We start from the raw sequence: 12,517 nt of genomic DNA, 5'->3' as shown, positions 1-12,517 counted from the left end.
CTCTCTCACTCTCTCTCTCATCTCTCTCATCTCTCTCTCTCATCTCTCTCATCTCTCTCTCTCATCTCTCTCATCTCTCTCTCTCATCTCTCTCTCATCTCTCTCATCTCTCTCTCTCATCTCTCATCTCTCTCTCTCATCTCTCTCTCATCTCTCATCTCTCTCTCATCTCTCTCACTGTCACTCTCACTCTCACTCTCACTCTCACTCTCACTCTCACTCTCACTCTCACTCTCACTTGGCAGTTCGATGGCTCGACTATTTTGTCCTCGAGTGTTACTCGGCTCGACAGACAAGGGGATTCTCCGTCAAATTCCATGCACGAATCGAAAATGGGCGCGAATACCCGGGAATGCGATCCCCTTCTAAGGCTCTAATTGTCATGGAGCTCGCAACGGAGTCTCGTTACTTGCTGGGATAATTTGCACGCAATGTGAAATTACGGGAATTACCGGGGGATGTTGATGACGAGGACGAAATTTACTAATTGACGCTATAAGCTACGAGTAATTTTTTTTTTTATCTCAGTATCCTGTCGCAATCTCGCTTTTTCGTGATATAATAAATAAAAGTAGATAAAAAGGTGGATTTCCAATGAATCGTTAATGAATGTAGACTCAAACATTAATAAGCTGAATTTCGTAGATTTCCATAGAATCATATTAGGATTGAAATCTTTGTTATCCACGTTGGTGCATACATACGCCCGTGTACATAACAATACAAAAGATAAAGGACATAAACGATATTAATACGAGTTTGCTCGAGCGTAGATAAATAGTGCTTGTTCATGGAATGGCAGTGATGCTAATATAACTCTTACGAATGAGCAAACTCTCGTTCGCTAATTCATATTTTCCCATAGAATTACAAGTCGGGCTTTGTTTAAATCAGATAGGAGTAATTTAATGAGCATTTGACTTGTGCTGCTGTGATTCGGCGAGTGAACGAAAACTCTCAATGATTAATAACGTTTGTTCATCGTGCATATTTTATCTGACGGTCGGCTGAACTTAAGGTCGGCTGCTTCATTTTACACGTTTTATTAAGAGAAAATTCTCTCGCAAAGTTAGATTATTTTAAATGCAAATTTAATGACAAGGTCAACTGAAAATTAGCTTATAAAGCCTATTAATAACGAAACTGTCGCTCTAATCTCGATTTTAATTATTAGATTATTTTAGTACTCATATCGTAAATGATATTATTTTTTTGCTTTATCGATTATATTACGGAGTTCAATGACATAAATTCGACGACATTAGTATTATGAATCCCTGCGTACAAAGAGCTCTCAGCTCATCGTTAATTTGTCAAGAAAGAATAAATTGTCGAAAAAATTATTAAAGCCATTTGAAGTATTAACTTGCCGGCCTACTCAATGCTCTCGAGAGTACATTAAACATTAAACATAATTAACGTATTATTTTGAAAAATTCGTCTAAATGTAATGGTTAGCATACGCTTGAACGAAATTTTACAAATACACAAAACAATTTGTATAGCTTAAGTGTTACAACTTATAAATTTTAATCGCGTTACATATACATATATTAAAATCTCGCAGACTATAAATCCAAAGATGTAAGATTTAATGCGCAATTAAAGTAAAATAATACGTATACGTGATATTCATTTACAATATAACGCTCGCATACATAAATCTATAAACTATATAACGCATAAACTGACATGTTATGGTATAATGGAGTAATGGACATTTATGAAACATAAATGAAATTTATGACATTGTTACTTACTTATCTTGATGTGAACGTTGAGTTCGTAAAATAGTAGAAATTTTTTATCGAATCATAATAAATGGCAAATTTATACTTTCGATGGATGCTTTACTGTAAAAATGAACTTGGGCTTTCATTAGAAAGGAAAGAAAGTTTCCTGAAATAGTCACGCTGCTTCAATTCGGCGAAAATGCCGGTAAAATTACAATCGAAGTTGTAAAAAAGTTATTTTCTTCTCAAAGTCCACTCTCGTACACATTAATTCCCCTTTGTTTATTGTTTGCTTAATTTAATTGTGTTTTTAAAGAATAAGCATTCTTTGGAGATTTTTTTTTTTTTTTTTTTTTTTTTTTTTGAGATAAATTCCTAGCCTAAATAAGTTATGGAAGGTGCACGAATCGTGTACAAAGCCGTTCGAAAGCACCAGAATTCGAAAGTACCAATATGCGCAATAAGTGTAGTATCGCCATAACTTAAAAGCGTGTGCAATGGAGGCTCTGCCCCTCCCCCTCGCCGACCGGTCATCACCCGACTCCGCCAAGTTTCCACAATTCAAAGTTTTTCCTCTTGGACTGTATCCAAATCAAGTAGCGTGTAGCTCTATCTTGACGGCTTGGAGTAGTTTACTTTTGTTTAAACATGTTTTCGATTATTATTCGAGACAATGCACGACGAAGTCTGCTTGACGAGACGAGGAGCTTTTTCCATATTATGGCCTTGCCCCGCGAGCTTCATCGTATTATAATTCGCGAGCAAAGACTTTCGCCTTTGCTGGGAAATTCAATCAGACTTGAAGCTATGCAACTCTAGCATTGATGTCGACAGGAGCCAGAGGGGCGGGGTGAGGCGGAGTGAGGCGGAGCGATAAATCCACGGGCACGCTCCTACGGAAGGCCGAAAAACCTAGATTATCGCATTAAAATTCTCATTAAAGCCTTAAAATTGCCAGCCACGCAATATTACCCCCTTTCTCCGTAAGCTCATAATCGCGACCTCGTATTATAATACACTCAATTCCCTGCCTCCCCCCTTCCCCAGTCCCGTTGTTTAAGCAACCCTTTGACGAATGTGGCCGATTTTCTTGCAGTACACGAGCAAGCAGGAGTTTATCGACGGCTGCCTAGCGGAAAAGGAGGCGGCGCGCAAGAAACGCGAGCACGAGGATCACGTGCGCCGTCAAACGATCAGGATTCAGGCCTGGTGGCGCGGCGTCATGGTGCGTCGAAAGCTCGGACCGTACCGACCCGAGGATAAGAAGCGTAAGCGGCCGAACAAGTCCAAGAAGTGATCGCCGAGCTCATAAACGGGGAAGGGACGTGAACGGGAATTGAAAGAGAGCTTTTCCGTGTAATTCGGCGCTCGGCTCGTCGCATGTGCGCTTGCTCGAGCCAAGCGTTTATCGCGCGAGAATCGCATTTTCCGACGTGAGGAGTAACGCGGGGGCTTTCCCGCCTACGACAAACCGTCTCGCTATTCCAGGCTACATTCGCGTGTAATGACCAAGTCCCGGAAACGTTCTCGAGAAACGTATGCCAGGCTTGCACGCGCGCTTTTCTCGACGAATGCCGATGACTCGATTAATTCGCCGCTGCTCCACGCGAGTTCGCGCACGTGACATAATCTTACATTGGCTTGGCTTATTTATAATTAATAATTAACGTCGTCTCGGCGCTCCTGCAATGAAATTATTAATCCTCGCGAGCCACCTCCGCGCCGATGAAATTTTCCATTGACATTGCCACGGGCCGACGGCACTGCATCCCAAATGGCCGTAGCTTATCTCGCCCACGCTCTACGCGACCCATCTATTATTTGCAAACCCATCCCAACTACGTGAATACCGAGTGCACATAGGCGCATCAAATTCACGGAGAAATTCGATCGAAAGCTCGGCCAACCATTTGCAGCTTACAGTTGCTCGCTTCGATCGCTTTTAGCGCGCACAGACTGCACCAAATCGCCAAATCGCCAAATCGCCAAATTATTTCCTTATTCCCCGATGCTTGGGCGTCCCTACGAAAGCAGAAATTTAATAAAGTGAGTAGGTGAGACCGTAGCTACAGAGATATAATATCGTTGCACATGCTTGGACTCTTCACCTGCTACGTATGAAACTGCCGAGAGACGATTTGAAAAGCTCGATAAATAAATAAACATGTGGGTGAAGAATTTGAAAATAATATACTTCGATGATGATTAATTTGTATGAGTTTTTTATTAATATTATTATATGAATGTATACGTTCGATAATATTGTAATGTATCAATTAGTACTTTGTTATTAATATTAAAAGCACATATGATTAATAAAGCTTTGTGGATTCTTAAGGACACGAAATCGATGAAAAGCTCATTGAAATCACCCTTATTTTTCATCTCACGACAATATTATGACAACGGTTATAAGATAAGTAATTGTTCGTTATGTATGGCTTACTTTATGCGTTAAAGGGGAAGAAAAGAAGGAAAAGCTTGGATAGGTCTGGTAGGAAATAATTGTGACTAGCAATATAGAAATGAAATAGTCTACTTTGATATGAAAATAATCCTTTTAACATCAAGATACGTCAAATCGAAATACAAATTCATTTATTCGAGCAATTATTAATTTGCAAGATTAAGTGAATAATGAAATGCACTACGCCACCGTAGCAAATTATATATTCAATGCAAAAATCCACGTGCTGATAAATTCTGGGCACTTAACTAGCGTTGTAATTATGAAAAATCATCCGCAATGGTGAACGCAGCACTTTGCCGAAAGGCGACATTCGTTCCTGGTCAGGTCCATCAAGTTGGATAAGAATACTTCGAGCCACATTTTCACTAACATATTTTACGCATATTTTACGCGTATAGAAAATTATTCACGATCCCTCCACCGACCACGCACGTATTTCAGATCACGCGACCTCCCGACAAATACAAACTGATGCAAAGTTTAAAGTCCTCGCACTGCTCAGTTTTAGGTGACTTCGATGCAAAAGTATATTTAAGTTGAGCTTACTAATGAGTTGGTGAGAATTTACCTCATACCGAATAATATGCGTAATTAGCGGCTAATTAAGAAAGCCAATTCGAGCACTCATTCGTTATTTCGCGACTATATTTACGATATTATACTCTTATCTTACTTCGGTATAGCAAGTTTTGGGCTTTCCCCCCCCCCCTTTTTTTTCTTTCGTTTTTCTTTTACTTCTTGGCTCCATGCACTTTAATTCAATGCACTTGAAATTAATGACATAAAATCCGAGGAAAATTTTTTTCCCTCTATAGTAGGTACAAATTTTCTACGCGTTCGCCTACAAGTGTCGGTATTACGTTATATAGTTGGAAAATAAATATCAAAGCATTCGCGGAACGTGAAATAACTTGCCGAGATGATTGAACTTGGCGTGTTTAATTGACGCATCGGAGTTGATAATTTCTCGATCGTGGCAGTTGATATTACAGTTAGCCTGTGACATTCCATAATAATTTCAGTCGCTATTGCAATTCCATATGATCATTCACTGAGAACGTTATAATCGTATTATTAATGCTCTCGCTATAAACAGTAGAAAGCAATTAAGTAAGGTAAGAGTGAGTCATAATTCCTCATTAGAATCCTTCACATATTCCCCAACACCTTTTTATTCTTCCGACAATTATTAATGCTATTATTACTGTTATCTTTAATTGTTATCGACAATGAGCGCTCGAGGCCACCTCTGCAATAAAAATCATTAAGATATGCTTTGCGTGACGTATTATCGTTGTTTAATCATTTATCATTATTTCATTTATCTCTTTTATCACATTTTTTAACACAAATCAATAAAAACTTCCGTGTAATATAAATAGCAAAAAAGTGCTTATCTTTCAAAATTTAATCGGTATTTCATTCTCTCTCATTCAATCGCTAATTAATTTCACCAGCATCTTTTACATATTAAATATCTTTGATAAATATGATTAATAAATATGATCAATGTTAGGGGTCTTAAAATAGAAGAATATCGGGGTCTTTCTGTCGAATTAGTTGATAAATGCTTTGATAAACGAATACGTTTATGTTTTTATCACCACTAGGAATAACGCTTTTAGCATGTATAATAAATTAATCGTCAAGTATTCTATTGACTGATTAATTTATTATTTTATGGCAAAAAAATTTACAACTTATCTAACATAATGTCCATAAACAGTATTTTTAACTTGAATGATTGTTTTTTTTTTTCACTTTTCTTTTTTTTTTTTTTTTTTTTCCTCTTAATTGCTAACAATTAATGTTGGACTGACAATGAGTTCTATTCAATGTGCAAACAAATTACCATTATATAGCGAATTTTATCAATTTATGTTAAGCTGAATATTAATTATTTAGTCGATGCATAGCCCAAATCTCATATCTCGGACTCTTCTACATCCATTAAACAGAAATTTACGAGGCTATTATCGGTGAACGAGGAGCTCGAATAAACAGGAGAAAACATTTCCATAGGCCTATCGATCATAATTATTTACTTCACTGTATTTCATATCAATACTTAATTCTTTACTTATTAATTTCAGTAAATGATCGCTCCTTCAAATCGCCTATTTAATTAATAAAATTAACGAGGCTACGTATTAAAAAAAAAAAAAAAAAAAAAAAGCCTATCATAAACTTTATGTAATTATGTTAATTAACCAATTACCGTCGCATTGTATTATTTCAACACTATATCGAGTATCTAAATAATTCCAGCTATTCGCGCTAGAGTTTGTTAAGTGAATTTTTACCCAAAATAACAAGCAGATTATTTACAAAAATTTGATATAATACTTCTCTATCTGATGAACATTACCTTACCCATCCCTATAATTATACACTCATTCCATTTACATAACTGTACACAATAAGCCTGTCCGTCGAAAAATCGAGATGCATACTCGATACATCTAAAGTAATAAGCCTACTATGGCATATATAAATATTACTATGGCAAATGAAAGAAATACCGAATCTTCTAGTCACTTCAAAAACAAAACAAAAAATCCCATATGTTAAAACGCCATTGCGTATCTTATCATTGAAACAACATTATTTTTAAAAGGTCTAGAGTTGGAAATTATTAATTTAAAAATAACATTATTATATTGAGAGGAAATGAGAAATAGTATTTAACTATTTTTAATTATTTCAACAATAAAGAACAACTGAAAAGATCATTTATAAAAGTTCATTTAACGACAAAGTATTAGCAATATTAAATAAATCGTTTAAAATAAAAAAAAAAGAAAATTGGTGAAATTTGATCGTCTAATATTAAATTATGAATCCTCTCAAATTTTGATTCGAATCAATATTCCTGCATAGATATCCATTTATTCCTGTCCAGTACATAAACTTATCTCCGATCTCAAAGACGCAAGTCAACGACTCGACTTGTAAATGAATACAGAACCTTATGAATAAAATAGGAATAATATAATTTACTTAGGAATAATTGAAGGTATATGGTAACTACTCATCCTCACCCACATTTAAAACCACATTGCATTTACATCTGTATTTGATTATATACACGGTTACATAACCAGATACACAAAAGCGTTACATGTATAGAAAGATGTATTTAAATTGGCAATTATCGTCGCATAATCCTATGGTATACAAGAATCACCACCCCCCCCCTCTTCTCTCTCTCTCTCTCTCTCTCTCTCTTTCTCTCTCCCTCTCATCCCCCTCCCTCTCTCACCCTCCCTCTCTCAATCTCTCATTCTGTCTTACAATTACTTTTCATTGCGCAACTACATTTAAACATATATAGGTATACATTTACATATATAGGTATATAGTGCTCATATACATAACTTATATTAAAAGTTAAAGTTACGTGAATTTTTTAAATAGTTAGAAACGAAATTCTTGTTTAGAGAATTCAACTGATTCTAAAATATCTTATTATATGCATTTTCATTGCTTTTTATAATATAAATAGATAATAATTACACTGTTATTATATAAACTATACATAAAAATAATTTTAACTATTAAATTTAACCAATAATTTAATATTAATATTTATTAAGAAATAATTTATAAAGAATTGTAAGAAAAATTTAAGGTATTGAAATCATGGAATATAAGTTATTTAACTAAATTTGACAATGTTAAAATGTCCTACATAAAAAATGAAATAAATAAATTGAAAAGCATTTGTATTTACTTATAATTAAATATATTGAAATTAAAATAGAATATAGATTAGTCCATTAGGAATGTATATAAATATTTTCAATGAAACTAATTACTATGATCCTTAATTATAAAGAGACTAAAAAAGAGATCCTTTAACACAAACAATTAATCGACAATCTGAAAAAGTCAGATGCATGTTCAATTAAAATAATCTAATTTTCAATAAACTTACATTAATTTTTGCATACGTATAATTCATGTGATATAATAAAATTCAGATATTTAATGCCATAATTTAGTGCTAATCTCTTGATTAGTATAATATTATAAATTCATTTGTATTAAGCTCAGCACGAAAGGTCAAACTATAATAGATGAAAAAAACAATTCTGCTGCAATAATTAATGTAAAGTAGAATTCAGATAACGTTAATTTCAAATACTTATTTTAATGAACTGATTATGAAAATAATAGCTATTAATATTAAAACAATTTAAAATTTTTGCTCTTCGCTTAATAATTTCGATTATATATAATGTAGGATATTGAAAACAAGCCCCCGTAATAGTATAAAATGTTTCATTTTCACTTAATGAATTTCAATAATATTGAATATTCATAATTGAAAACACGAAATTAATTTGATGGGCAGCTTTGCTACGCTATCAATGACATCAGAATACGAACCATCAGATGACAAATTTATATAAAAGCAAATACTTTTACCTTTAAGTGATATGTCAAATTTTCCGAATTATAAAATAATTTGTGCACTTAATCGATAGAATTTAATCGGCTGTAATGAATATAACATTGAACAAAAATTTTATTTCTACCAAAACAGAAGTTTGTATTGTATGCATGAAAATATATAGAAATAAAAAGTCTCGCATACAGCGCGTGAGTAGTGGAGATAATTTATTAATTCATAAAGGCAATACTTATAATTGAAAAATATTTTTCTACGTAGAAACTATTTATTTAATACGATCGGCTTATTTATTATCTATTAATCATTTTAACGAACGCTCTAAATAATTCGAGAAGATCAACTAGGATATCAAATGTGCTTGTAAATACCAACAACGTCAAAACAATTCACGACAATAAGTTGACTTATTTGTTATTATTACGCGCGAATATAACGAATAATATTTCAAGAATGTAGTTGTCGAACTATCTGTCGGGCAGTGCAAAGCATTGAAAACGTCGAACTTTAGGAAAGAGGATCGAAATACAAAATCACAACAATTACAGTCGTACACACAATTGAAGGTCGTTAATGATATGGGGGAATGGCGTTACGTAAACAATTAAGCATTCGATGTTGACTCGAGCATGGATGTATGACAGGTTGCGTCAACTAGGCGCCCCTCGATTTTTCTTCGAGCGATCCAACGTGTCATCCACGTTTGATAAAGGAAGGAAGAAGCCTGAGGCGTTCGCAGTGTTGTTATTGTTTGAATATGATAGATTAGACGTGAGATACTCTCCTTGAGTACTTGTCTTATTGAAATTTTGGCTAGCCAATAGGGAGGTAGATGGGTGATTTTACAGGAGGAGCTTTGTTGACCGGAATGACCGTCGATGGGAGGGCCGATTGTCTCATTAGCTTAGTCCCGGCGTTTCCCTTCATTCACTTTTATACCTACAATAATGTCGCGAAAGTCAAACTGCACACGCAACAATACTGATATTTTGATATTTTGATATTTTGATATTTTTAATATTTCAATATTATTATTATAATTTGATCTCATAATCTGATAACATGTATATAATAATTAATTATTATAACGATTACAAAAATCGTTCAAATTTCCGATACTCTACGTGAAAATTTAAAGTCGTATTATGAATTTGATTTTATTTATATCATCGATTATAAGAAAAATTATTTTAAAAATTTGAAGAATTTATCAGACTGAAAGAATATTATTACAGCTTTTAATCCCGATAATTCACAAGTGTAGTAAAAACAAATGTTACTATTAAATTTCTACACATATAGTCGACGATCATTTTACAATGGTATTATTAATCGAAGTTAATTGTAATAAACAATTTTTAAACAGAACTGACTAATCATAAACATTAGTGTAGCGTAAATTATAAAGCACGTTATTTTCAATTTTAATTTTCAAAACCCCATTGAATCAATCAAGAATATTTTACAAGATTCGCATAAAACGCAATTTTCACTTTTAATACAAAAATAGTGATAATAAGGATGAATTATAAAATTGAATTTTTGTTTACTAAATTTTTATCATAATATAATTCAATGTGACTTATGCGGTTTACTTATTTACTTAAAGGCAACATCGATTTACTACAACAAATTAGTTTAGTCATCTTACCAGTTAATTAATTCATTTTTTGCTAATATGAAATTTCCATTACACCGCCATTATTTATTTTGATAAAGTTGCGTGAAATAAGAAGTCTGATTAAGCAAGAGACAGCAAATAATTGTAATTATGAATAAGCTCCTAATCTAAATTAAGCGAGTCAATTATTCAAATACAAGAGCACGACGATCATATAAGGATCGTTTAAGAAATAAATAATAACAACTACTTGACTGGCATCAAGAAGTATGCACTCGGAATGGGCTGCTCAGCCATCGTAACTCAGTTCTAAGTGATTCATTGAAAACGAATCTTTGTCAGCCTCCAGATGATCAGAAGCACGCCATTAGAGCTCGATGTATGTCATCTCCAGAGGCAATCTCACACGCAGCGGACAAAGCTAAATAGAGAATCAGCCTTGCAGATGCGGGTACTCTTTTAAAGACGCGCGGCTTCTGTGTCCAAGAGAATGAGAGGATGGTCGGGGGGAGGGGGGGGGAGGAGGCACAAGGGTTCCCACTAAAAATACACAATCACGACTGTGGCTGTGACTGTGGCTATGACTGTGGCGACCAGACAATCAATCGCTACCATCCACATCGGCCCTATTTTGCCTTTTGCGAGCCGACTCACTTAAACTACCGCCACCGAAGCAAGAGAAAAAGGAGCTTCTCTCTCACTTTCTTCTCGCACATTTTCGCTCCGTTATCTTTTTTCAATTCTAGGTCAGAGGCTCCTCGAGCCGAACGAACGAGAGCAGCTGAGAATCTGGAGAAAATAGCGACCTGGCTGACGAGATGAGAATTATAATAATGAAGACGGAGTGCGACGCTACTGAGTAAGAAATGCAAAATTTATTAATTTACGAAGAAATGAGTAATAATCGTGAGCGGCAAGTAATACAGATTTCCAATCGATTAGAAAGATAAAATTTTCAGAGATACGGCGTTGGGGATGCCTTTTATCCTCAATTTAATTGAAAAGAAATTGCGCTCATCCCTATGATTTAAATGGGGACTGATTAAGTTGATCACACTTTATGTTGTAAGCATAAGCTTGAGCATCTTATCATTTAGTTGTAAATATCTTGTTTAGTTGTAAATCGTCGTCGTCGTCCTTGTATTTATCGCGTGCACGAGCATACGCGTGTACAAGTATGTGAAAAGAGTCTTTATGACTTTATGGTAAAAATTTTAATTATTTTTCCAACTTTCAGCAAAGCACAGAAATTTCAGTCCATTTTTTTTTTTTTTTTTTTTTTACTTTACCATAAATCTTTAATCGCGGAACTTTTAATTTAACTTTATTATTTGAATTTGAAGGCAATGAAGGCAATTTCCTTTATACTTTTATTGTCTACGTATGGATACTTTAATCTCATGTAATTTTTCTAACTGATCGTATAGTACGATAAAATGTCAATAATAAGAAATATATAAAATATATTTTTCATTTACTTATATATAAGAAAAATTCCTCACAATACTATTATCGTTGTTTCCTTTGGAATTTCCTCCTTTTTTTTTAATTTTTAAATAACACTTTATCTTACACGAAGAAAACAATTAATTTTATACTTATCATTGACAGATTGCACTAATTAATTAAAATGTTTGAATAATTTCTTCCAAATAACTAAAAATATGATTTCATTCAGAATTGTAATTAAAGAACATTTAATGATTGCTTAAAAAATCGTTGCAATAATTAATAAAGCTTTTCAGTAAGCTATAAGTTTCGAAAATCTAGTATTAATTTTAATAATGTATTGAATTTTATCTTGAAAATTACATTATTTTATCAATAATTTATAACTAAACAAAAAAAAAACTACTAATTTATGAATCGTGTCAGGAAATAAAATTGTAAATTTTAAATAACGTAAAGAAGCGGGTAAAAAAATTATAATGCTTCCGCAGCAATATGAACTGTATATTTAATGCAGTTCAGTAGCGAAAATGATCGGATAGTAAAAATTTCAGTTTTTCAATAATTAATTTCTTAGTTAACGTTAATTGGCAAAAGAAAAAAATAAATAACTTGTTGTCAATCAAATAAAATGTAAAATGTAAGATAATTACATGAAGACTGTAAAATGATCGGATCGTCTATGATTTCATTCGTTGGTTAATAGAAATTTAATTTAATCTTGACACTACGTTTGTCCCGTCATTTACTTTGCTCTTGAAAAGATAGACGGAAGGAAAGAATATCAGAATGTATTGCGTTGGTCACAAATATCACATTGCAAACACAAA

The 12,517-nt window shown here is 33.6% G+C and overlaps 1 protein-coding gene across 1 annotated transcript in view; it reads left to right on the top strand.

Moving 5' to 3' along the window:
* The window catches only part of LOC105363860 (IQ domain-containing protein G), a 10,274-nt gene extending 6,888 nt beyond the window's left edge, over positions 1–3,386 (top strand). The window contains exon 4 of the mRNA XM_011501660.1: positions 2,830–3,386. Within this exon, the coding sequence (XP_011499962.1) occupies positions 2,830–3,030 (201 nt within the window). The 3' untranslated portion in view covers positions 3,031–3,386. The remainder of the gene's footprint in view (positions 1–2,829) is intronic.
* The last annotated feature ends 9,131 nt before the right edge of the window (positions 3,387–12,517 follow it).

Source organism: Ceratosolen solmsi, unplaced genomic scaffold, assembly GCF_000503995.2.
Source record: "Ceratosolen solmsi marchali unplaced genomic scaffold, CerSol_1.0 scaffold28, whole genome shotgun sequence".
Classification (NCBI taxonomy): domain Eukaryota; kingdom Metazoa; phylum Arthropoda; class Insecta; order Hymenoptera; family Agaonidae; genus Ceratosolen; species Ceratosolen solmsi.
The sequence above is the reverse complement of the archived record's forward strand: the minus strand, read 5'-3'. Positions and strand labels throughout refer to the sequence as shown.